Source organism: Heterodontus francisci, chromosome 41, assembly GCF_036365525.1.
Source record: "Heterodontus francisci isolate sHetFra1 chromosome 41, sHetFra1.hap1, whole genome shotgun sequence".
Taxonomy (NCBI): Eukaryota; Metazoa; Chordata; class Chondrichthyes; order Heterodontiformes; family Heterodontidae; genus Heterodontus; species Heterodontus francisci.
Window position 1 is genome coordinate 31,695,916 of NC_090411.1, and position 26,296 is coordinate 31,722,211.

The following is a 26,296-nucleotide window of genomic DNA, read 5'->3' on the forward strand; positions in this document are numbered from 1 at the left end:
ATTCAATCCAAATTAAGATGGCTTGGAAAATTGATGTTACCCCAGGTGGGTCTAGACCACATCAGGGATACCACCCTTGACCACAAAAGATGGAAAGTGAGCCACACTGACTCTACAAACCAACCAACAAATTAGGGAAATAGAATATGGAGAAGCTTTAAAGTGAACATTGTTGCTCTGCATCATGCTGTAGAGCTGGAGCATAATCCCCATGGAATTTAAGACCTGTAAAGTCACAGTGCACTTGCTACAAAGTGCAAGTCTATTTTGAGGGAAGATTCAGGAGCTCAATTCGTAGGGGTCTCTTACTACCTGACCCACGCATCTCCCTGTACTCAAGCTGGACATTGGTAAACATACCCATTTGGTGAATAAGGGTAGAGATATTAAACAAATGGTAGATTAAGATGGTTAATTCTAGACTATAATAAGTGGACAAAAAGGTCACATGCAAGTACTAATTGGGTATCCTTTCCCAATATTCCACAAGTTCATAATATTTCATCTACAGCAGCAAGAACACTTCTGTAGCAGAAACTGCATATTTCAGATACCCTCCACAAGCTTCTCAAAGCAAATTGGGAGATGTGAGTAAGTTATCCTCAGCAGGCATTGAACCAAGGTTGGGAGGCTGGCTTGGGAGAGGGAAAAGGTTTAAATGGAATCATTATATAACTAGGCATAATGATCTGAATAATCAAATCAGCTACTGAATAATACAAAGATCAGCTCCATGATGAATACTTTTATTTCCATATACAGCAAGGAATGAGAAAACTGGCAATCAAAAAGCATTCAGCGAGTACAGAATTAATAGTTGTAGAACCCCAATCAACTCAGCGTGTGCTTGTCAAACAGGTACTCTCCCATGCCATTGTCAGGGGCTCCCAGTCTCTTCAGGTTGGTGATGTGATCTCCAAGCTTCTTGATCATCTTCACTTGCTCATCCAAGTAGTGAGTCTCCAGGAAGTCACACAACTAGAACACGAGAAAAAAAAAAGGGTGAGTATAGTTAGCTTAAAAAGAGAATCTTCATCGGATAAGATTTATTTTTATTTGCACTGGGATAATGGTGAAAGTACTGTACATGGGAGCAAGACTTGCTTTAGAGAAAAAGCACAGGCAGTGGGCCAAGTGATCAACACAGAAGGAAATCAGATTCTGTGGCTATATTTAGCCAGACAAGGCCACAATTTACCCACATGTGGCATTTCAATTCAATTACACTGAGAGTTAACTCAAGATTGATGCCAGAGAAACCAAGCACCTTGTGAACCATTGAGTGATCCAGATCTACAGTGTAGAAGTCTTTTTCCTAAAAAGACCTGAAAAACTTACAGAATGCTACTGGAGTTAAAAGGCAGATTCTAATGATCATCTTCAAACCTGAAAACTCATTCCAATATTAAACTTACATGAGGGTCAGTGTTGCCAGTGGAGAGTTTGTGCAGATCCAGCAGACTCTGGTTCACATCCTTCTCCATCTGCAGAGCTCTCTGCATTGCCTCCAGACCATTGCTCCACTCATCCTGCTCTGGCTTCTGGAACAAAATAGTGGTCCTGTTAGTGGGAGTGCAAAGTCCAAGGGATGTTATGCTCAAGGTCAACAGGGTTAGCAGTAACAAAGATAATCTGTGCATCCCAATACTATGAGGGATGGGGTTTAATCACTGGGTTGACAGACAATTACAGGACACTGGATCAGTTCATTGACTGCCATTTTGGCAGAAGCTCCAATCCCAATTTTCTCTCAATCCTAAACTTCATCCGTGGGAAGTCCACAGCTGTGGTCCACATCCTCCAGAAAGTTAACTAGTTAAGCATTATGTTTGAGCCAATAGTTTACAGTACAGAAATTGTTCCTTCTCAACATCTATTTTTTGACCCTGTATGTATAGAAGATCTGTCATACTAACTCATCAATACTAAGAATTTTACTCATTAATCTCTAGGTTGAGAACTTCAGTTATTAGAATAAGGAACAGTCACTGAAAGTATCCAAGTTAGAACATAGACTCCTTTAAGTTCAGATCCCAACCTTGATGTTCTCCAAGATGATTCGGCCTCCACGTTTATTCTGGAATTTCATCAGTTTCTCAGCGTGTTCCCGTTCCTCATGTGACTGCTCCTTGAAGAACTCAGCAAAGTGACACAGGGCAACATCATCCCGGTCAAAGTAATAGGACTGCAGGTAGAGGCAAAATGGGAAGGGAAGAGGTCAGATCCCAATCTCATTTATGGCCATGTCAAAAATGGTGGTAGTATCATGGTAAATAAATCACCCATTCTTTACCTCAGAAGAATTTGCTTTCAATTAAGGGGCTTGGTTTTTCCAAGTTTATGCTGTAAAATACTAAATATGTTGAAATGCTCCTCCCAGTGACATTACAAAAAGCAGTAATACTATTTGGATCAAAGTTTCATTTCAGCATTTAAACTACATATATCAACAGGACATCCTTTGTCCCCCAATGAAGATACAAGTGTTTGAAAAGTTTCATTCAGTAGAATAAGACTTTTAGATTACTGCTTCATGTAAAATCATTACTCATACAAAAAGATTTCAGCACCACAGGATTTACTCATTTACAAAGGGGGAAAAGATAAGCCAGAACTAGTCAGACAATGTTTCACTAACTATTCACTAAACTTAATTGTTGCCATTCAAGTTGGAAAAGTTAACTAGGTTTATACATCTTCAACATGAATCCTCTGTTGGAAACATCATGGAGTCTTGGAGTTACTTTCAAAACTGGAAACAAATATTAGAGCAAGGAATAGAGTCCCTGTTTCAAGGGCATTTACTGATTTAAGTCTAGGGGGAAAACTAGAAATATATATTATAAACCCAACTGATTGACCTAGAGAAATTCTAGCTACTCAAAATGCATTGAAATTCCAGTCTTAACTTTTAAACAGGACCCCAAGAAAACAATACACACCATGGAAAGATAAACATAGGAGGAATAGAGCTCCAGGTTGATTTGCTTGTTAACAGCATCTTCACAGTCCTTGTGGTAGTTCTGACACACTTGAGAGGCCATCATAATCTTCACTATGAACAGAAGCTAAATTCAAACAACAATATAACTGCTTCCTACCCAAGCTCTTGTATTTATGCTGCTGGGACAGCCTGCATTCAAACAGGGAATGACATCATTAATGATGATTGACAATTCCAGGTAGCCAGTCAGGAATCGCTCATGAATCCAGGCACCAATTAACAATGTAGACGGGCTGTGGGGGTGGACCCAGAGACAATGAGAGCTGTGGAATACAGGCAGGTTTGGATGATGATACTGTGATTGGAACATAGGAACAGGAGGAGGCCAATCAGCCCCTCAAGCCTGTTCCACCATTCAATGAGATCATGGTTTGTCTCTTAATGCATTTTGCCTGCATTGGATCCATATTGCTTCATACCTGTACCGAACAAAAATCTAACAGTCTCAGTTTTGAAATGTTTAATTGATGTCAATATTTTGGGGGAGAGAATTCCAGATTTCCATTTCCCCTTTTGTAAGAAATGCTTCCTGACATCACCCCTGAATGGTCTAGCTCTAATTTTAAGATGATACCCCCTATCCTGGACTGAGAAAATTGTTTCTCTCTATATACTGTTCTGACCGAGGTGGGAGGAGTGCATTGTTTTTTCTAGTTCCACTTCTCCACAGGTCACAACATATATTTAAATGTTTACCCAGTTACCGATTCGGTCAATCATAGACTCTATTTTTATCTCAAAATAAAGTGCACCAACCAGGTTTCTTTAATAAACAATAGAATTATCAGTTTATTATAAAAACAGACTTAACCAGTAACACACAGATTGAAATATGAAAGTTCCCTTTTATCTTAGCCCCTCACACTAAAGGCCTGCTTAGGTCATGAAAAAATATCCCAATGCGAACCCAACAGAACCAGATCGGACCCGAGCCTGATCCGGCCCGAGTCCCTCCATTTTCTTCCCACGCCCGACCTGACCCGAGCCCGACCCGACCCGACCCGAAGCCAACCTGACTACCGGAATGTTCCTTTTACCTACCTTGCGACTCCCAATCTGCAGGAAGCTGCAGGTTGAGCATGATGACGTCATAGGGAAGCTCACTTGCTCACTGTGCAGACTTTTTAAAAATTCATTCAAGGATGTGGGCGTCACTGGCTAGGCCAGCTTTTATTGCCCATCCCTAATTGCCCTTGAGAAGGTGCTGGTGAGCTGCCTTCTTGAACCGTTGCAGTCCATTTGGGGTAGGTATACCCACAGTGCTGTTAGAAAGGGAGTTCCAGGATTTTGATCCAACAACAGTAAAGGAACAGTGATATAGTTCCAAGTCAGGATGGTGTGTGACTTGGAGGGGAACTTGCAGGTGGTGGTGTTCCCATGCATTTGCTGCCCTTGTCCTTCTAGTTGGTAGAGGTCGCGGGTTTGGAAGGTGCTGTCTAAGGAGCCTTGGTGCATTGCTGCAGTGCATCTTGTAGATGGTACACACTGCTGCCACTGTGCGTCGGTGGTGGAGGGAGTGAATGTTTGTAGATGGGGTGCCAATCAAGCGGGCTGCTTTGTCCTAGATGGTGTCGGGCTTCTTGAGTGTTGTTGGAGCTGCACCCATCCAGGCAATGGAGAAAATTCCATCACACTCCTGACTTGTGCCTTGTAGATGGTGGACAGGCTTTGGGGAGTCAGGAGGTGAGTTACTCGCCTCAGGATTCCTAGCCTCTGACCTGCTCTTGTAGCCACGGTATTTATATGGCTACTCCAGTTTAGTTTCTGGTCAATGGTAACCCTTAGGATGTTGATAGTGGGGGATTCAGCGATGGTAATGCCGTTGAATGTCAAGGGGAGATGGTTAGATTCTCTCTTGTTTGAGATGGTCATTGCCTGGCATTTGTGTGGCGCGAATGTTACTTGCCACTTATCAGCCAAGCCTGGATATTGTCCAGGTCTTGCTGCATTTCTACACGGACTGCTTCAGTATCTGAGGAGTCACGAATGGTGCTGAACATTGTGCAATCATCAGCGAACATCCCCACTTCTGACCTTATGATTGAAGGAAGGTCATTGATGAAGCAGCTGAAGATGGTTGGGCCTAGGACACTACCCTGAAGAACTCCTGCAGTGATGTCCTGGAGCTCAGATGATTGACCGCCAACAACCACAACCATCTTCCTTTGCGCTAGGTATGACTCCAGCCTGCGGAGGGTTTTCCCCCTGATTCCCATTGACCTCAGTTTTGCTAGGGCTCCTTGATGCCATACTCGGTCAAATGCTGCCTTGATGTCAAGGGCAGTCACTCTCACCTCACCTCTTGAGTTCAGCTCTTTTGTCCATGTTTGAACCAAGGCTGTAATGAGGTCAGGAGCTGAGTGGCCCTGGCGAAACCCAAACTGAGCGTCACTGAGCAGGTTATTGCTATTGGTAGAGTGGGGGATATGCCAGGCCATGAGGTTACAGATTGTGGTTGAGTACAATTCTGCTGCTGCTGATGGCCCACTGTTGGTGATGGACATTGAAGACCCCCACCCAGAATACATTTTGTGCTCTTGCCACCCTCAGTGCTTCCTCCAAGTGGTGTTCAACATGGTGGAGTACTGACTCATCAGACTCAGACGTCCCGGACCCCCAGCTCAGGTAGGTTTTTTACTTTGAACACTTCTTGCCCAAAGTGCCCGAAAGCCGGACACAAAAGAGCGACCTAACCCGACTGTACCCAACATGTTGTCGGGTCCTGTCGTGTTAGGGTCGGGTAGCAGGCCTTTACCTCACACTGAAACATACACACACACACTGGATAACCAGAAAAAGAGATTTTCTTTTTAGAGCTCCGTTACAAAAAAAGACAAAAAGAATACTTTAGCCAAATACTTGTTAATTCTTGAAGAAAAAAGAGAAGATATGGAAAGATGTCAGTTGTCCCTTTTTTGGTTTGGCGTCCCAAATATGTGTAGACAGCTGGCACTGGGATCTTTCTAGAATAGTTCTTTCAGGCGACGTTGAAGATCAGTTTGGCTGGTTTTCCAGATGGGATGCACCGTCAGGGTTTCTGGCAGCCTTTTCAGGAGACATGCAGCATCAGTTTCTCTATTTCTTACACTTAATTCACAGGAAGTTCTCAAAAAGATGGAAGAGGATGCTGATGGTGACTGCTCTCTTGGCTGGTTTTCTCCAATTGTCTTCAAAACAGTTCACACTCCAACACACTGTTCAAAGCAAAATCAAAAAGAATATCTCAAGAGTCAAGTCTCCTGACCCCTATAAATCTTAACCTGTCACTTCTCTGTAAACATCTTCTCCAAGTCAAAAAGCCCCTGCTGGGATATTTATCTGAAGACAGGAGACTGCCAGTGAGGGTTGTTCACCACAAATCCTCTCAGTGCCCTTTCAATGACCCCAGTGAAAAGAAAATCCATGGAATCCTTTTCAGTTTTCCCAAAATAAAACAATGGCCATAAATCTAAAATATGAGTCTGCCAAAAAAGACCAACAAGAAAGTAGCAACACCGTTATAACAACACCTGATCAAATCTAGTACTCATGTTAAACACATCAATTATAATAATTCTTTACTCTTCTATACTTGTATAATACAAGAGTCGTTAATGCAAACTGTCCTCGTAATTTAACCCTTTTATCCCTGGTATCATTCTGGTGAATCTGTGCTGCACTCCCACCAAGGTCAATATATCAAAGCTGAACACAGTACTCCAGATGTGATCTAACCAGAGCTTTATACAAATAAAGCATAACCTCCACCCCTTTGTATTCCAGACCCTTGAGATGAAGACTATAAGTGTATGAGACTTTTTAAATTCATTTATATACCATTCCACTAGCTTTTAGTAATTTCTGTACACAGACCCCTAACTCTCTCTGCTCCTCCACAGTTCCTAGCTCCTCACCATTTAGAAAATACTCTGATTTATCTCTCTCTGTTCTCGCTCTATCTCACATTGAAATTGATCTATCACAGTTTTGGCTACTCACTTAGTCTATCAATGTCGCTTTTAAATTTTCTGCTCAAATTTACTCTACCTACTGTAACACCTAACTTAGTGTCATTAACAAACTTGGATATATGGCTCTCGATTCCTTCATGTCATTTATAAATGTAATGAAAAACCGAGGCCCTGGTACAGACCCCTGGGTGAGATGACTAGTTACATCCTGCCAATTGGAGTTCATACCCATTATCTCTACTCTCTCTTTCCGACCTCCCAACCAACTCCACAACCATGTCTAAAGGTTTCCTGCAATTCCATGTACTTCCGTTTTTCCTAATCGCTTCAGTAGAATCTTGTCAATGATGTATTTGATGTTGGCTTCTTTGAGTTTTCCTCAAAGTGAATCTGTTCTCAGATTCAGAGTTTGTCAACATAATCACAGGAGTCTGTGAATGGAAATTCATTTTGTGTTGAGCACAATTGGATCCATCTCTTGGAGAATTGACACTGCGCTTGATGGGTCTAGAATGAATCTGTGATACTAGTGCTGACCATAATAGATCGAAAGAGATTGGCCAGCCCAAGACATTGTACAGTGAATCTGCAAAGGAACCGACATGTTGGGGGAAATGAAAAGTGGAGAGCTTCAAACAGAACTCTTTTGCTCCATCTCAGTGCAACATGGAGGTCTAGCCCCATGGAATTTAAGAGTTGTAAAGTCCTGTATTGTTGCTTCTACAAAGAAGACCTCTATTGAGAGTTGATAGCGAGGGAAGATTTTACCTGAAATACAGTGTTGTGATGACCTGAGCCAAGTATTTCTTCATTTACTCATCCAGGACATTGGTGAACATGAGTGTAAGTAGTAGTTGAACAAATGACAACCTGATCACAAGGCAGATTAAGATGGTGAATGCTTTACAATGACTAGAGTCACAGTCATTTATGACAGGCAGCCATTCGGTCCATGGAGTCTTTAGTGACCAGTACAATGCATTCAGTCCCATTCCCCTGCTCGAGCACCTGTGAGTTTTTTCCCCCCCTCCAACTGCTCATCTAATTTCCTTTTGAAATCATTTTTTGGCTACACTGCCATCATTCACAGCACGGTTATTGCCACTGGTTTATATATCCAAAACAAGTTCTCCTCACATATCTCTTGCCTAAACCCTTTAAGGTTGTATGCCCTAATACTTACACTGCTATCTAATCTCTCTGCAATTTCCTTTGCTCCAATCAGAATAGAGGTCAAAACAAAAGCCACTAATTCATTGCCCCTCCCCACTATTCCACAACTGCATGGCATCTCATTTGTAGATGCCAGAAACTACCATTGCAGCAAAACTGCATAGTTCAAATATCCCTACAAATTTCTCAATGACAAATGGAAGCTGCATGTAGGAGGGCAAAACTCAAAAGGCATGCTAAACTTTCAATGGGGTCAGATATTGGACAACTAGGCATCTTGCTGATCTGAATAACAAAATGAGTTACTTATCTATACAAAAGGTGAAAAGAAAAACCAGTCCATGATAAATATTTTTATTTCCACATATTGCAAGCGATGAGAAAACTACATATTAACCAGAAATGGAACACATTTTATTTCAACCAATATTATAGAACTAATGACTCTAGAATGCTAATCAACTCAGCGTGTGCTTGTCAAACAGGTACTCTCCCATGCCATTGTCAGGAGCTCCCAGTCTCTTCAGGTTGGTGATGTGATCTCCAAGCTTCTTGATCATCTTCACTTGTTCATCCAAATAGTGGGTCTCTAGGAAGTCACACAACTAGAACATGAAATAGAAAATGCCAAGCAGATGTTTAATGAGGATCTTCTCCAGAAGTGAAATTACACTTGTTTGGAATTGGGACAGTGTGACACGATCAAATTTACCAGACAAGAGCAGAATTACCCAGAAATGGCAAATCAAATTTAATAAATGGGGAATGGACTGCACCAGAAACATTTTAATGCTGCAGATACAAAGTGCCTTGGGAACAGTTTAGTGATCCAGGTCTACAGTATAGATGGCTTCTTGGCCCAGAAACAAAAATCTGAAAGTGAAAAACAAACTGACACAGAATTTTACCAATGTAGAGTGAAGGGTAGATTTCAATATCACTAACTCATGAATAATTGCAATGTTAGGAACTTACATGAGGGTCAGTGTTGCCAGTGGAGAGTTTGTGTAGATCCAGCAGACTCTGGTTCACATCCTTCTCCATCTGCAGAGCTCTCTGCATTGCCTCCCGACCATTGCTCCACTCATCCTGCTCTGGCTTCTGGAACAGAATAGTGGTCCTATTAGTGGGAGTGCAAAGTCCAAGGGATGTTATGCTCAAGGTCAACAAAGTTAGCCACAACAAAGATAATCTGTGCACCTCAATACTACAAGGGACCATTGTGAGGAATGGGGTTTAACCACTGGGTCGACAGACCATTACAGGACACTGGATCTGTTCATTGCTCTGCCATTTTTGGCCAAAGCTCTAATCCCAATTACCCCTAATATGCTCCAATGTTCCTTTCTCCACATCCTTTTAACATCAACTTCATCCACAGAAAGTCTAGAGCTGTGGCCCACATTCTCCAGACTGTTACCTAGTTAGGCACCATATGTTTGAGCCAATGGCTTTTGATGCAGAAATTGTTCCTTCTGAATATCCATTTATTGATTATGTATCTATAGAAGAGGCAAAGATCAGTCATCCCAACTCATCCTGCAGCCACTCACCAACATTTGGAATTTTACTCAACCTCACCAGATGGAGAGCTGACATTAGAATAAGGAATATTCTCTGAAAGTATCCAAGTTAGATCATAGACGCCAAGTTCAAAATCCAACCTTGATGTTCTCCAAGATGATTCGGCCTCCACGTTTATTCTGGAATGTCATCAGTTTCTCAGCGTGCTCCCGTTCCTCATGTGACTGCTCCTTGAAAAACTCAGCAAAGTGACGCAGGGCAACATCATCCCGGTCAAAGTAATAGGACTGCAGGTGGAAGGAAAATGAAAAGGACAGGGCGTCAGACCCAATCTCATTTATGGCCAAGTCAAAAATGGTAGCAACATCATGGTATACAAGTCACCCATTCTTTACCTCAGAAGAATTTGCTTTCAATTAATGGGCTTGGTTTTTGAAGTTTATGCCATAAAATGCTGAACATGTTGAAATGCCCCTCCCTGTGACATGACAGAAGGCAGTAATACTAATTGGATCAAAGTTGCATTTCATCATTCAAGCTATAATTATCAGCAGGACATCCTTTGTCCCCCCAATGAACATGTAAGTGAGTTTTTTTTCCTCTCTTCATTCAGTAGAGAAAGACTTAGATTACTGCTTCATGCAAGATCATTACTCCTCATACAAAACAAAGAAGGAGCTCAACACCACAAAATTTATTCATTTACCAAAAAAAAGGGGAAAGACAGACAATGTTTCACTAACTAGTTACTGAAATTAATTGTTGCCATCCAAGTTGGAAATGATGACTAGGTTTATACATCTTCAACATGAATCCTCTATTAGAAACTTCATGGAACCTCGGAGTTACTTTCAAAATTGGACATAAATATTATAGAGCAAGGAATAGAGTCCTTATTTCAAGGGTGTTCACTGATTTAAGTCTAGGGGGAACTAGAGAGATAAATTATCAACCCAACTGATTGGCCTAGAGAAATTCTAGCTACTCAAAAATGCATTGAAATTCATTCTTAACTTTGAAATAGGACCCCAAGAAAACAATACACACCATGGAAAGATAAACATAAGAGGAATAGAGCTCCAGGTTGATTTGCTTGTTAACAGCATCTTCACAGTCCTTGTGGTAGTTCTGACACACTTGAGAGGCCATCATAATATTTACTGCTAGCAGAAGCTAAGTTCAAACAACAACAATCTAACTGATTCCTACACAAGCTCTTGTATTTATACTGCTGGGACAGCCTGCATTCAAACAGGGAATGACATCATTAATGATGATTGACAATTCCAGGTAGCCAGTCAGGAATCGTTCATGAATCCAGGCACCAATTAACAATGTAGCCGGGCTGTGGGGTTGGACCCAGAGACAATGAGAGCTGTGGAATACAGGCAGGTTTGGATGATCATACTGTGATTGGAACATAGGAACAGGAGGAGGCCAATCAGCCCCTCAAGCCTGTTCCGCCATTCAATTAGATCATGGTTTGTGTCTTCAGGCCATTTGCCTGCATTGGTTCCATATTGTTTCATACCCGTACCTAACAAAAATGTAACAGTCTCAGTTTTGAAATGTTTAATTGATCTCAACATTTTGGGGGAGACAGTTCCAGCTTTTTACTTCCCTTTTGTGAAGAGATGCTTCCTGACATCACCCCTGAATGGTCTGGCTCTAATTTTCAGATTATACCTCCTGTCTTGGACTGCCCCACCAGGGAAAATAGTTTCTCTCTATATACTGTTCTGACCGAGGTGGGAGGAGTGCATTGTTTTTCTAGTTCCAGTTCCCCACAGGTCACAACATATATTTAAATGTTTACCCAGTTACCAATACGGTCAATCATAGACTCTATTTTTACCCCAAAATAAAATACACCAACCAGGTTTATTTAATAAACAATAGAATTTTCAGTTTATTCTAAAACAAGACTTAAGCAGTAACAAGGCAAAGCATTAATACACAGATTGAAATATGAAAGTTCCTTTTACCTCAGCACCTCGCACAGATACATACACACACACACCGGATAACCAGAAAAAAAGAGATTTTCTTTTTAGAGCTTTGTTACAAAAAAACGGCAAAAAGAGTACTTTGGTCAAATAGTTTCTCATTCTTGAAGAAAAAAGTGAAGATAAGGAAAGATGTCAGTTGTCCCTTGTTTGGTTTGGTGTCCCAAATATGCTTAGACAGCTACTACTGGGATCTTTTCAGAACAGAAACCTAACAAGAACAATAGCAATACCGACATAACCAACCTGATCAAATCTAGTATTCATGTTCAACACATCAATTATAATCATTCTTTACTCTTCTATACTTGAGAAATACAAGAGTCGTTGATGCAAACTGTCCTCGTAATTTAACCCTTTTATCCCTGGTATCATTCTGGTGAATCTGTGCTGCACTCCCACAAAGGTCAATATATCAGAGCTGAACACAGTACTCCAGATGTGATCTAACCAGGGCTTTATACAAATATAGCATAACCTCCACCCCTTTGTATTCCAGACCCCTTGAGATGAAGACTATTCGACTTTTGAATTAATTTATATACCAGTCCACTAGCTTTTAATAATTTCTGTACACAGACCCCTAACTCTCTCTGCGCCTCCACAGTTCCTAGCTCCTCACCATTTAGAAAATATTCTGATTTATGTCTCTCTGTCCTCGCTCTATCTCACATTGAAATTCATCTATCACAGTTTTGGCTACTCACAATCTATCAATGTCTCTTTTCAATCTGTCCACCTCAATATTATGAGGAAGTATGAAGGGTGGAGACCATTAGATCAGTCCATTGGCTAAAAATGGCAGGGCAGAGTCAAACTCCGTTCTCAATTACACTCCATTTAAAGAAAAATCTTCAAATTACTTCATCCATGGAACTTTACAGCTGCGATCCACATTCTCCAGAATAGTTTCCTAGCCAAGCACCATAAAATTGGAAGCAGTAGTTCGTTTCTGGCGGACAAACTCATTCCTTCTGAACATCGACATTTAGTGATCCTCCTCTATTCATTAGCTAGGCTGGCCCATCATAACACCCATCTTAATTTCACTAACACTAGCAATTTTACTCATTAAATCTCACTGGATTAGGAATTTAAGGGTCTTCATGAGGAAACATCTTTTAAGCAACCTACAATTACATTACAGAAGTTGCAATCCAACCTTGATGTCCTCCAAGATGATTCGGCCTCCACGTTTATTCTGGAATTTCATCAGTTTCTCAGCGTGCTCCCGTTCCTCATGTGACTGCTCCTTGAAGAACTCAGCAAAGTGACGCAGAGCAACATCATCCCGGTCAAAGTAATAGGACTGCAGGTAGAGACAAAAATGGAAAGGAAGAGTCAGGTCAGACCCAAATCTCAGTAATGGCCAAGTCAAAAAAATTGATAGCAACATCATGGTAGATAAGTCACCCATTCTTTACTTCAGACAGTTTGCTTTTAATTAAGGGGCTTGGTTTTTCAAGTTATTGCTTCAATGTTTTCCTAAATATGTTGAAAGTGCCTCCCATTGACCAGCATTAATAAAAGCAGTAATGAGTTTTGGATTAAAGTCTCATTTCAGCATTCAAACTACAGTGAATTATCAGGAGATCTTCTTGTCTCTCTTCACCATCACCCCCCCCACCTCACAAACCTCATTTCCTCACCCTGCCCCCACCACCCGACATTGAAGGTGCAAGGAAGTGCATTCCAGGGCCTGCTAAGACAATACAATTCACAAATGCAGAAGTGGTTAAGCCAGTTAGTCACATGACTGACCGACTGGCCAACTTGGGTTTTTGTTTGTGCCACACCTGAAAAGAAATCAGGTGTGCAACTGAAGCTAGAAGAAGGAAGCCTCTCTCCTGGCTGTCTCTCTCGCCTTCTCCCAAGCACCCGGACACATGGAAGACACGTACACCTCAAGAGAGAAAAGACTCGGACATCAAAACAAGTTGAATCCTGAACGGGTCCCCAACAAATAGCAGGAGGTACCAGCACCCACAGACTCCACATTGAACTCCAAGGGCAGTAAATAACTAACAGATATTGCCTCAAACTTTTTCCCCTTGACTCTATCTGCATGTGTTTATTGCGTATGCATGCTAGTGTGGTCGTGTTACATAGTTGTAGTCGTTAACTGGATTAGAGTTTAAGATTAATAAACTTCTCCCTTGTTTGTTGAAATCTAAAGAAACCTGTCTGATTTCTTAACCTGACACTTGGAGCAGTGAACAAGGATTGACTCAAGGGGAGCTTAAAAGCACTTGTTAAAATTAAACCCCGTCACAGTTAAACCAGACAAAGGCTGAGAGTGAACTCCTATCCCTCTTCTCACCTAGTCATAATGTAATCCCACAAGTTTGCTAATGGGAATCCCATTTTGCATTGTGTGTGCAATTGGATCTAAAGTAACATGGCTTAGAGAATTGATGTATCCCTGTGTGGGTCTAGAACAAGTCAGGGATACCAATCTTGATCACAATAGGTTCAGCAAGTGCCAGGGCATTGGTAGTATAAAAAAAATATTGTTCCCCTCAGATACTGCTACTTATCTTGCCCAAAACCCTGAAGTAGCATTCCCGAGTACTTGTACTATCAGCTAACAGGAATAGATCTTCCTTTCTCAACCTATCAGCATCCTTAGACCTCTATCAAATCTCTCTGCTTTGCCTTTTGTTCGATGAGAATAGGGGTGAAAACAAAAGGCACTAATTCAGCATCCCTTCCTCATATCACACAACTGCATGACATGTCATCTGCAGCAAAATTGCACATTTCACATATCCCCTACAAGTTTCTCAGTGACAAATGGAAGACATGTGCAAACTATCCTAGTCAGACATTGAATCAAGTTTAGGAAGCTGGATATAGAAGGGCAAAACTTAAAGGCATGTTCAAGTTTCAGTAGAAAATCAACCATTAGCTGGGCATCTTGGTGATCAGAATAATGAAATGAGTTACTTATCTATAAGAAACAAAATCAGTCCATGATAAATACATTTATTTCCATATACAGCAAGAGATGAGAAAACTGGGAATCAAAAAGCATTCAGCAAGTATAGAATTAATAGTTGTAGAACCCCAATCAACTCAGCGTGTGTTTGTCAAACAGGTACTCTCCCATGCCATTGTCAGGGGCTCCCAGTCTCCTCTGGTTGGTGATGTGATCTCCAAGCTTCTTGATAATCTTCACTTGCTCATCCAAGTAGTGAGTCTCCAGGAAGTCACACAGCTGGAACATAAAACAGGAAACGAGCGAGTATAGTTAGCTTTAAAAAATGCAATTATCGTAAGATTTTTTTTATTTGCACTGGGATAATGGCACAAGTACTGTACATGGGAGCAAGACTTGCTCTAGAGAACAAGCACAGGCAGCAGGCCAAGTGGTCAGCACAGAAGGAAATCATTCTGATCTGGTGAATACATTTAGCCAGACAAGACCAAAATTTACCCACATGTGGAAGTCAACTCCATTACACTGGGAATGAATGCAAAAGATTGATGTCAGAGAAACCAAGTACCTTGTGAGCAGTTTAGTGATCCTTTTTTATAAAAAAAGGCCCAAAAACTTATGGAATGCTATCAGAGTTAAGGGCAGATTGCAAATATCATTTAATCCATCTGAAAACTCATTCCAATATTAACTTACATGAGGGTCAGTGTTGCCAGTGGAGAGTTTGTGCAGATCCAGCAGACTCTGGTTCACATCCTTCTCCATCTGCAGAGCTCTCTGCATTGCCTCCAGACCATTGCTCCACTCATCCTGCTCTGGCTTCTGGAACAGAATAGTGGTCCTGTTAGTGGGAGTGCAAAGTCCAAGGGATGTTATGCTCAAGGTCAAAAGGGTTAGCAGTAACAAAGACAATCTGTGCATCCCAATACTATGAGGGATGGGGTTTTATCACTGGGTTGACAGACCATTACAGGACACTGGATCAGTTCATTGCCTCTGCACTGCCATTTTTGGCCAAAGCTCTAATCCCAATTACCCCAAATATGCTAAATTTTCTTTTTCTCCTTTATGATCCTCAACTACATCCATGGGGCATCTACAGCTGTGGCCCACATTCTCAAGATTGTTAACCAGTTAAGCACCGTAAGACAATAGTTTACAATGCAGAAATTGTTCCTTCTGAAAATCCATTTATTGATTTTATAAATATAGAAGAGGCAAAGGTCAGTCAGACCAACTCACCAACACTAGAAATTTTACTCATTAATCTCTAGATTGAGTACTGACATTATTAGAATAAGGAACATCGCCTGAAAGTATCCAAGTTAGATCATAGACTCTGAAGTTCAGATCCCAACCTTGATGTCTGCCAAGATGATTCGGCCTCCACGTTTATTCTGGAATTGCATCAGCTTCTCAGCGTGCTCCCGTTCCTCATGTGACTGCTCCTTGAAGAACTCAGCAAAGTGACGCAGGGCAACATCATCCCGGTCAAAGTAATAGGACTGCAGGTAAAGACAAAACGGGAAGGGAAGAGAGGTCAGACCCAAATCTCATTTATGGCCATGTCAAAAATGGTATGGTAAATAAATCACCCATTCTTTATCACAAAAGAATTTGCTTTCAATTAAAGGGGCTTGGGTTTCCAAGTTTAGGCTGTAAAATGCTAAATTTGTTGAAATGCCCCTTCCTGTAACAGTGCAAACAAAAGCAATAATACTATTTGGATCAAAGTTTCATTTCAGGCACTCAAACTATAGTTATCAGCAGGACATCCTTTGTCCCCCAGTGAAGATACAAGTGATCAAAAAGAAGTTGCACTCAGTACAATAAGACTTTCAGATTACTACTTCATGCAATATCATTACTGCTCGTACAAAAGAGTTCAACACCACAGGATTTACTCATCTACAAAAAGAAAAAGAGGGGGGGGGGGGGAAAAAAAAAAAAGACCAGAACAAGTCAGACAATGTTTCACTAACTAGTCACTAAACTTAATTGTTGCCATCCAAGTTGGAAAAGATGACTAGGTTTATACATCTTCAACATGAATCCTCTATTAGAACCTTGGAGTTACTTTCAAACTTGGGAACAAATATTACAGAGCAAGGAATAAAGTCCCTGTTTCAAGGGTGTTCACTGATTTAAGTCAAGGGAGAACTACAGAGATAGATTATAAACCCAATTGCTGGACCTGGAGAAATTCTAGCTACTCAAAATGCATTGAAATTCCAGTCTTAACTTTGAAATAGGACCCCAAGAAAACAATACACACCATGGAAATATAAACATAGGAGGAATAGAGCTCCATGTTGATTTGCTTGTTAACAGCATCTTCACAGTCCTTGTGGAAATTCTGATGCACTTGAGAGGCCATCATAATCTTTACTATTAACAAAAAAAAACTAAACTCCAACAATCTAACTGCTTCCTGCACAATCTCTTGTATTTATACTAGTGGGACACCCTGCATTCAAACAGGGGAATGACATCATTATTGATGATTGACAATTCCAGGTAGCCAGTCAGGAATCGTTCATGAATCATTCAGGAATCAGGCACCAATTGACAATGTAGACGGACTGTGGGGGTTCGACCCAGCGACAATGAGAGCTGTGGAATACAGGCAGGTTTGGATGATTATACTGTGATTGGAACATAGGAACAGGAGGAGGCCAATCAGCCCCTCAAGCCTGTTCTACCATTCAATTAGATCATGGTTTGTGTCTTCAGGCCATTTGCCTGCATTGGTTCCATATTGTTTCATACCCGTACCTAAAATAAATCTAACAGCCTCAGTTTTGAAATGTTTAATTGATCTTAAAATTTTGTGGGAGACAGTTCCAGATTTTTCCCTTCTTGTGAAGAAATGCTTCCTGACACCACTCCTGAATGGTCTAGCGCTAATTTTAAGATTATACCCCCTGTCCTGGACTGCCCCACCAGAGAAAATAGTTTCTCTCTATATACTGTTATGTCTGAGGTGGGAGGAATTCACTGTATTTTCTAGCACCAATTCTCCACAGGTCACAACATATATTTAAATGTTTACCCAGTTACCGATACGGTCAATCATGGACTCTATTGTTATCCCAAAAGAAAATACACCAACAGGTTTCTTTAATAAACAACAAAATTATCAGTTTGTTATAAAACGAGACTTAACCAGTAATATAGCAAAGTATTAACACACAGATTGAAATATAAAAGTTCCCTTTTAACTTAGCCCATGACACACACACATACACACATCGGATAACCAGAAAATTAGATTTTCTTTTTAGAGCTCTGTTAAAAAAAAGGAAAAAAAGAATACTTGGGCCAAATACTTGCTAATTCTTGAAGAAAGCAGAGAAGATACGGAAAGATGTCCGTTGTCCCTTTTTTGGTTTGGCGTCCCAAATACGCTTAGACGGTTGCCACTGGGATCTTTCCAGAACAGTTCTTTTCAGGCGACATTGAAGGTCAGTTTGGCTGGTTTTCCAGGTGAGATGCGGCATCAGGTGTTTCTGGCAGCCTTTTCAGGAGACATGCAGCATCAGTTTCTCTATTTCCTACACTTCATTCACAGGACGTTCTCAAAAGATGGAAGAGGATGCTGATGGTGACTGCTCTCTTGGCTGATTTTCTCCAATTGCCTTCAAAACAGTTCACACTCCAACACACTGTTCAAAGCAAAACCAAAACAATATCTCAAGAGTCAAGCCTCCTGACCCCTATAAATTTTGACCTGTCACTTCTCTGTAAATATCTTCTCCAAGTCAAAAAGCCCCTGCTGGGATATTTATCTGATGACAGGTGACTTCCAATGAGTGTTGTTTATACAAATAAAGCATCACCTCCACCCCTTTGTATTCCAGACCCTTGAGATGATGTCTAACAGTCTAGTCAACATTTTAATTCATTTATGTACCTGTCCACTAGCTGTTAGTAATTTCTGTACACGGACCCCAAACTCTCTCTGCTCCTCCACAGTTCCTAGCTCCTCACCATTTAGAAAATATTCTGATTTATCTCTCTCTGTCCTCGCTCTATCTCAAATTGAAATTCATCTATCACAGTTTTGGCTACTTACTTAATGTCCCTTTTCAATTTTCTGCTCCAATTTACTCTACCTACTGTAACACCTAACTTAGTGTCATTAGCAAACTTGGATATATGGCTCTCGATTCCTTCATGCCATTTATAAATGTAGTGAAAAACTGAGGCCCCGGTACAGATCCCTGGGTGAGATGACTAGTCATATCCTGCCAATTGGAGTTCATACCAATTATCCCTACTCTTTGTTTCCTATCTCCCAACCAACTTTATGACCACATGTAAAGGTTTCCTGCAATTCCATGTGCTTCCATTTTTCCCAATCTCTTCAGCAGAATCTTGTCAGTGATATATTTGATGTTGGCTTCTTTGAGTTTTCTCAAAGTGAATCTGTTCTCGGATTCAGAGTTTGTCAACATAATCGCAGGAGTCTGCAAATAGAAATTTATTTTGTGTTGAGCACAATTGGATCCATCTCTTGGAGAATTGACACTGCGCTTGATGGGTCTAGAATGAATGTGATACCAATGTTGACCACAATATATCAAAAGAGATGAAACATGAAACAGCCTGAAACATTCCAGTGAATCTGCAAAGCAACTGACTTGCTGGGGAAATGAAAAGTGGAGAGCTTCAAACAGAACTCTATTGCTCCGTCTAAGTGCAACATGGAGGTCAAGCCCATGGAATTTAAGAGTTGTAAAGTCCTGTGTTGTTGCTTCTGCAAAACTGAAGTCTATTGAGACTTGATTGCAAGGGAAGATTTTACCTGAAATAGAGAGTGTTATAACTACCTGACCCAAGAATTTCTGCATTCACTCATCCCAGACATTCGTAAGTATGGCTCCTGGTGAATCAGGGTGCAAGTAGTGGTTGAACAAATGACAACCTAGCCAAAAGGTAGATGATGGTGGTGAATATTTACAATGAATAGCGTCAGAGTCATTTTAGGCACAGGATGCCATTCGGTCCATAGAGTCTCTGATGATCAGTACAACACTATCAGACCTATTCCCCTACTCTCGCCTGTAAGTATCTTTCATCCAAATGCTATTCCAGTTTCCTTTCAAAATCATTTATTGGCTACACTGTCACCATCCTCATGGGCAGCAAAGTCCAGGCCATTACCACTGGCTGTTTAAAAAAAAAAAAATCCCCTCTCAGCTAACAGGAATAGATCTTCCTTTGTCTACCTATCAGCATCTTCACAACTCTATCAAATCTCTCTGCATCACCTGCTGCTCCAATCGGATCAGGGGTCAAAACAAATTTGTGCCACTTCCTCATGTTACACAACTGCATGATATTTCACTGGCAGACACAAGAAACTACCTTTGCAATAAAACGTCCATATTTCTGATATTCCCCACAAGTTTCTCAATGAAAATTGGAAGATGTGAGCAAACTAGCCTAAGCAGACATTGGATCAATTTTCAGAAGATGGATGGAGGAGAGCAAAACTCAATGGAATGGTAGAGTTTCAGTGGAATTAGATATTAGACAGCTAGGTATCTTGGTGATCTGAATAATGAAATGAGTTACTTATCTATACAAAGAAAAACAAAATCACTCCATGATAAATACTTTTATTTCCACATACAGCAAGAAATGAGAAAATTGCATATTAACCAGAAATGTATCACATTTTATTTCAATTATTAGAGAACTAATGATTCTAGAATGCTGATTAACTCAGCGTGTGCTTGTCAAACAGGTACTCTCCCATGCCATTGTCAGGGGCTCCCAGTCTCTTCAGGTTGGTGATGTGATCTCCAAGCTTCTTGATCATCTTCACTTGCTCATCCAAGTAGTGAGTCTCCAGGAAGTCACACAACTAGAACATGAGAAATCAGGTGAGTATTGTTTAAAATAAAAAAAGTTAGCAAGTACCTTTGTTGGATTTTTTTTTAAAAATTTACACTGGGATAATGGTGAAAGTTCTATACATGGAGTAAGACTTGCTCTAGAAAACAAGCACAGGCAGCAGGCCAAGTGGTCAGTACAGAAAGAAATCATTCTGATCCTGTGGATAAGTTTAGCCAGACAATACCAAAATTTACCCACATGTGGCAAGTCAAATCTATTATACAGGGAGTGAATGCAAAAGATCGATGCTGGAGAAACCAAGTGCCTTGTGAACAGTTCAGTGATCTACAGCTAGTGTGATGGCCTTTTCACCCAAAATGCGAGCATGTAACCAACCTATATGGAATTCTACTAGAGTTAAGGGTAGATTCTAATTATAATCTTTCAACCTGAAAACTCATTCCAATATTAGCTTACATGAGGGTCAGTGTTGCCAGTGGAGAGTTTGTGCAGATCCAGCAGACTCTGGTTCACATCCTTCTCCATCTGCAGAGCTCTCTGCATTGCCTCCAGACCATTGCTCCACTCATCCTGCTCTGGCTTCTGGAACAAAATAGTAGTCCTGTTAATGGGAGTGCAAAGTCCAAGGGATGTTATGCCCAAGGTCAACAGGGTTAGCAGCAAAGATAATCTGTACAACCCAATACTATGAGGGACCATTGTAGGAGACTAGATCAGTTCATAGAGTGTGCTTTGCCATTTTTGGCCAAAGCTCCAATCCCAATTCACCCAAATATGCTCCATTTTGTCTTTCTCCAAATCCTTTTAGCATCCTTAACTTTGTCCATGGGAAGTCTACAACTGTAGACCACATTCTCCAGACTGTTAGCTCATTAAGCACCAAGAATTTAGGGAGCTAGGCAGCAGATTAAAAGCAGGACATCAAAGGTTTAATCTCTGGATTATTCCTGGTGCCACATGCTTGTGGGTATCGGAATGAGAGGATAGAGCACAGGAATGCATGGCTGAGGTGGTGCAAGAGGGAGAGCTTTAGTCTCCAGACTCCTGGGTCAGTTTCTAGCAAAGGTGGGACCTGTTCAGATGCAATCCATCCAACTTGAACAGGACCAAGATCCTTGTTAGGAAGTTTGCTGGTGCTGTTGGGGAGTGGGGTGGGAGAGGGGTGGTGGCACTGGAGTTTAAACTAATTTGGCAGGGGGATGGGATAGAGAAGTTACAGTAGGGAGCGATGCATAGTCAAATATAGAAGAAATTGAGTCAGTCTGGAAGGCAGAGCAAATATAGATCTGTTGAGGCACAAAGGGAAAATGCATGTTGGATTGCATCTGTTTTAGTTTAGTTTAGAGATACAGCACTGAAACAGGCCCTTTGGCTCACTGTGTCTGTGCTGACCATCAACCACCCATTTATACTAATCCTACACTAATCCCATATTCCTACCACATCCCCCACCTGTCCCTATATTTCCCTACCACCTACCTATACTAGGGGCAATTTATAATGGCCAATTTACCCATCAACCTGCAAGTCTTTGGCATGTGGGAGGAAACCAGAGCACCCAGAGGAAACCCACACAGACACAGGGAGAACTTGCAAACTCCATACAGGCAGTACCCAGAATTGAACCCAGGTCGCTGGAGCTGAGGCTGCAGTCCTAACCACTGCACCGCCCAGGGTTCTTCCTACTAAGGCAGATGAATTGAGGGCACTGATTAACACAAGAGAGTGATATTGTTGCAATCACAGACATGGTTGAGGGAAGGGAATGACTGACAGCTCAATATTCTAGGGTACAGAATCTTCAGGCATGACAGGGGCAGGTGTAAAAGAGGTGGCATTGTACTGTTGATCAAGGAGTCAATGATTGCAGTAAAGAGGGATGATATCTTAGGTTCCTCAAATGAGGCCATATGGGTAGAATTTAAAAACAAAAAGGGGCAATCACTTGGAGTGTACTACAGGCCTATAAACAGTCAGGGAGATAGAGGAACAGATATGTAGGCAAATCTCAGGTGTAAAAATAGGGTAATAGTAGGGGATTTCAACTTCCCCAATATCAACTTGGATAGTCATAGTGCAAAAGGCTTAAAGGGGCAGAATTCTGAGTGCATGTAGGAGAGCTTTTTGAGCCAGCACATGGGAAGTCCCACAAGAGAAGGGTATGGGACCTAATCCTGGAGATTGAAACCAGATAGGTGGTAGAAGTGTCAGTGGGGGAGCATTTTGGAGATAGTGGCCATAACTTGAAGATTTAAAAGGTAGTTATGGAAAAGGACAATGAGGGACTGCAAATAAAAGTACTAATGGGGGTTGGGGGTGGGGGGGGGGGGTGGTGGGCAGGAGACGGAGAAACTGGGAGAATGGCTGGACTTGTTCTCACATTGAACAACTTCTTCAACTCCATGCATTTCCTTCAAGTAAAAGGTGTCGCTATGGGTACCCGCATGGGTCCTAGTTATGCCTGTCTTTTTGTGGGATATGTCGAGCATTCTTTGTTCCAGTCCTACTCAGGCCCCCTCCCCCAACTCTTTTTCCGGTACATTGATGACTGTATCGGTGCCGTTTCCTGCTCCCGCCCCGAACTAGAAAACTTTATCAACTTTGCTTCCAATTTCCACCCTTCTCTCACCTTTACATGGTCCATCTCTGACACTTCCCTTCCCTTCCTCGACTTCTCTGTCTCCATCTCTGGGGATAGGTTGTCTACCAATATCCATTATAAGCCCACTGACTCCCACAGCTACCTCGACTACACTTCTTCACACCCTACCTCCTGTAAGGACTCCATTCCATTCTCCCAGTTTCTCCGTCTCCGACGCATCTGCTCTGATGATGCTACCTTCCATGACGGTGCTTCTGATATGACCTCCTTTTTCCTCAACCGAGGATTTCCCCCCACTGTGGTTGACAGGGCCCTCAACCGTGTCCGACCCATTCCCCGCACCTCTACCCTCACCCCTTCCCCTCCCTCCCAGAACCGTGACAGGGTTCCCCTTGTCCTCACTTTTCATCCCACCAGCCTCCATATCCAAAGGATCATCCTCCGCCATTTTCGCCACCTCCAGCGTGATGCCACTACCAGTCACATCTTCCCCTCCCTTCCCCTGTCAGCATTCCGAAGGGATCGTTCCCTCCGCGACACCCTGGTCCACTCCTCCATTACCCCCACCACCTCGTCCCCGTCCCAGGGCACCTTCCCTTGCAATCGCAGGTGTAATACCTGCCCATTTACCTCCTCTCTCCTCACTATCCCAGGCCCCAAACACTCCTTTCAGGTGAAGCAGCAATTTACTTGTACTTCTTTCAATGTAGTATACTGTATTCGCTGCTCAGTGTGGTCTCCTCTACATTGGGGAGACCAAGCGCAGACTGGGTGACCGCTTTGCGGAACATCTCCGCTCAGTCCGCAAGCAGGACCCTGAGCTTCCGGTTGCTTGCCATTTCAACACTCCCCCCTGCTCTCATGCTCACATCTCTGTCCTGGGATTGCTGCAGTGTTCCAGTGAACATCAACGCAAGCTCGAGGAACTGCATCTCATCTGCCGATTAGGCACACTACAGCCTGCCGGACTGAACATTGAGTTCAATAATTTCAGAGCATGACAGCCCCCCACTTTACTTTCATTTTTAGTCATTTTTTCTTCCTTTTTTTTTTGCATTCCTTTTTACATTTTTTACAATCTTTTTTTGCATTTATTTCATTTCATCTTAGTTTGTTCAGTTTGCTTACCCACTGTTTTTTTCAGGTTGTTTTTCTTCAGGTTTGCACTTGCTGATGTTCAATATTCAGTATATTCACACTTAATCTGTACTAATGCTTTGTCTTTCAACACACCATTAACATATTGTTTGCCTTTGCTCCATGAACTTTTGGTCAGCTATGTGGCCTGGTCCAATCTGCACCTTCTCCTTTGTTATCTCTTGCCCAACCCCCACCTCACTTGTTTATAATCTGTGACTTTTCTAATATTTGTCAGTTCCGAAGAAGGGTCACTGACCCAAAACATTAACTCTGCTTCTCTTTCCACAGATGCTGCCAGACCTGCTGAGTGAATCCAGCATTTCTTGTTTTTGTTTCATCAGGATGCTGCCTGGGCTGGAGAATTGCAGCTATGAAGGGAGACTGGATATGCTAGGGTTGTTTTCCTCAGAGCGAAGGCCAAGGGGGTGAGCTGACTGGTATACAAAATTATGAGGGGCATTAATACGATGGGAAGAAACCTTTTCCTTTAGCAGAGGAATCAATAACCAGGAGGCATAGACTTAATGGAAAGGGGCAGGAGGGTTAGTGGGGATTTGAGGAAAGATGTTTTCACCCAAAGGGCAGTTAGAATCTAGAACACTGAACGGGTGGTAGAGGCAGGAACCCTCATCATTTTAGTGTTTCGTTGTGTACTTGAAATGCCATAACAGACAAGGCAAGGGGCCAAGTGTTGGAAAATAGGATTAGAATAGATCAATGCTTGATGGTTGTCTCAGAAATGATGGGCAAAGGGCCTGTATAACTGACATTTATGTTTGAGCCAATACTTTACAATGCAGAAGTTGTTCCTTCTGAATATCCATTTATTGACCTTATATCTATAGAAGAGGCAAAGATCAGTCATACCAACTCATTCTATAGCCACTCACCAACACTAGAAATTTTACTCCTTAATCTCACCATATGGAGAACTGAAGTTATTAGAACAAGGAACATTCTCTGAAAGTATCCAAGTTAGATCATAGACTCCTTCATGTTAAAACCCAACCTTGATGTTCTCAAAGATAATACGGCCTCCACGTTTATTCTGGAATTTCATCAGTTTCTCAGCGTGCTCCCGTTCCCCATGTGACTGCTCCTTGAAGAACTCAGCAAAGTGACGCAGGGCAACATCATCCCGGTCAAAGTAATAGGACTGCAGGTAGAGGCAAAATGGAAAGGGAGAGAAGCCAGACCCAAAACTCATTGGCAGCCATGTCAAAAATGGTAGTAATATCATGGTAGATAAATCACTCATTCTTTACATCAAAAGAGTTTGCTTTCAATTAAAGGGGCTTGGTTTTTCAAGTTTATGCTGTAAAACACCAAGTATGTTGAAAGGCCCCTCCCTGTGACATTACAAAAAGCAATAATACTATTTGGATCAAAGTTCCATTTCAGCATTCAAACTATAGTTCAGCAGGCCATCCTTTGTCCCCCAATGAATATTTAAATGATTGAAGAAAAAAAAAAATCATCAGTAGATGACTGCTTCATGCAAGATTATCCCTCATACAAAAAAAAAAGAGTTCAGCATCACAAGATTTACTCATTTACAAAGGGGGAAAAAGTAAAGACAGACCAGAACTAATCAGACAAAGTTTCACTAAACTAAATAGTTGCCATCCAAGTTGGAAAAGATAACTAGGTTTATACATCTTCAAAATGAATCCTCTATTGGAAACCACACAGAACCTTGGAATAACTTTCAAAAATTGAACACAAATATGACAGAGCAAGGAACAGAGTCTCTGCTTCAAGGGTGTGCACAGATTTAAGTCAAGGGAGGACTAGAGAGAAAGATTATGAACCCAACTGATTAGCCTAGAGAAATTCTAGATTCTCAATGCATTGAAATTCCAATCTTAACTTTGAAACAGGACCCCAAGAAAACAATACACACCATGGAAAGATAAACATAGGAGGAATAGAGCTCCAGGTTGATTTGCTTGTTAACAGCATCTTCACAGTCCTTGTGGTAATTCTGACATACTTGAGAGGCCATCATAATCTTTACTACTAACAAAAGCCCAGTTCCAATAACAACAATCCAACTGCTTCCTACACAAGCTCTTGTATTTATACTGCTGGAAC

The 26,296-nt window shown here is 41.6% G+C and overlaps 3 protein-coding genes across 3 annotated transcripts; all 3 read right to left on the minus strand.

Annotated features, from left to right (window-relative positions):
* Positions 1 to 816: 816 nt before the first annotated feature.
* Positions 817 to 10,803, minus strand: LOC137353678 (ferritin heavy chain B-like). Its single transcript, XM_068020039.1, has 6 exons — positions 10,699 to 10,803; positions 9,792 to 9,938; positions 9,103 to 9,228; positions 2,039 to 2,185; positions 1,416 to 1,541; positions 817 to 978 (listed from the first exon to the last, which is right to left on the minus strand). Exons 1-6 carry the CDS (start codon positions 10,801 to 10,803, stop codon positions 832 to 834), a joined length of 798 nt encoding a protein of 265 aa, XP_067876140.1. The 3' UTR covers positions 817 to 831.
* A 1,995-nt stretch (positions 10,804 to 12,798) lies between these two features.
* Positions 12,799 to 16,972, minus strand: LOC137353552 (ferritin heavy chain B-like). Its single transcript, XM_068019919.1, has 6 exons — positions 16,871 to 16,972; positions 15,954 to 16,100; positions 15,292 to 15,417; positions 14,733 to 14,874; positions 13,419 to 13,453; positions 12,799 to 12,966 (listed from the first exon to the last, which is right to left on the minus strand). The coding sequence occupies exons 1-6, from the start codon at positions 16,970 to 16,972 to the stop codon at positions 12,799 to 12,801; spliced, it is 720 nt and encodes a 239-aa protein (XP_067876020.1).
* A 1,930-nt stretch (positions 16,973 to 18,902) lies between these two features.
* Positions 18,903 to 26,207, minus strand: LOC137353554 (ferritin heavy chain B-like). The gene is made up of 5 exons (XM_068019920.1): positions 26,106 to 26,207; positions 25,212 to 25,358; positions 20,917 to 21,042; positions 20,326 to 20,467; positions 18,903 to 19,402 (listed from the first exon to the last, which is right to left on the minus strand). Exons 1-5 carry the CDS (start codon positions 26,205 to 26,207, stop codon positions 18,903 to 18,905), a joined length of 1,017 nt encoding a protein of 338 aa, XP_067876021.1.
* Positions 26,208 to 26,296: the final 89 nt, after the last annotated feature.

Coding starts and splice junctions, on each gene's coding strand:
- LOC137353678 (XM_068020039.1), bottom strand. CDS start 10,803: ATGATGGCCTCTCAAGTGTGTCAGAACTACCACAAGGACTGTGAAGAT. Junction 2,186..9,102: donor CTGGCAACACTGACCCTCAT/GTAAGTTCCTAA, acceptor CTCTACCTGCAG/TCCTATTACTTTGACCGGGA. Junction 1,542..2,038: donor TCATCTTGGAGAACATCAAG/GTTGGGATCTGA, acceptor ATTTTGTTCCAG/AAGCCAGAGCAGGATGAGTG.
- LOC137353552 (XM_068019919.1), bottom strand. CDS start 16,972: ATGGCCTCTCAAGTGCATCAGAATTTCCACAAGGACTGTGAAGATGCT. Junction 13,454..14,732: donor GTTTGACAAACACACGCTGA/GTTGATTGGGGT, acceptor ATTTCTTTTCAG/GTGTGGCACAAACAAAAACC. Junction 12,967..13,418: donor AAACCCAAGTTGGCCAGTCG/GTCAGTCATGTG, acceptor CTCTACCTGCAG/TCCTATTACTTTGACCGGGA.
- LOC137353554 (XM_068019920.1), bottom strand. CDS start 26,207: ATGGCCTCTCAAGTATGTCAGAATTACCACAAGGACTGTGAAGATGCT. Junction 25,359..26,105: donor CCTATGTTTATCTTTCCATG/GTGTGTATTGTT, acceptor CTCTACCTGCAG/TCCTATTACTTTGACCGGGA. Junction 21,043..25,211: donor TTATCTTTGAGAACATCAAG/GTTGGGTTTTAA, acceptor ATTTTGTTCCAG/AAGCCAGAGCAGGATGAGTG.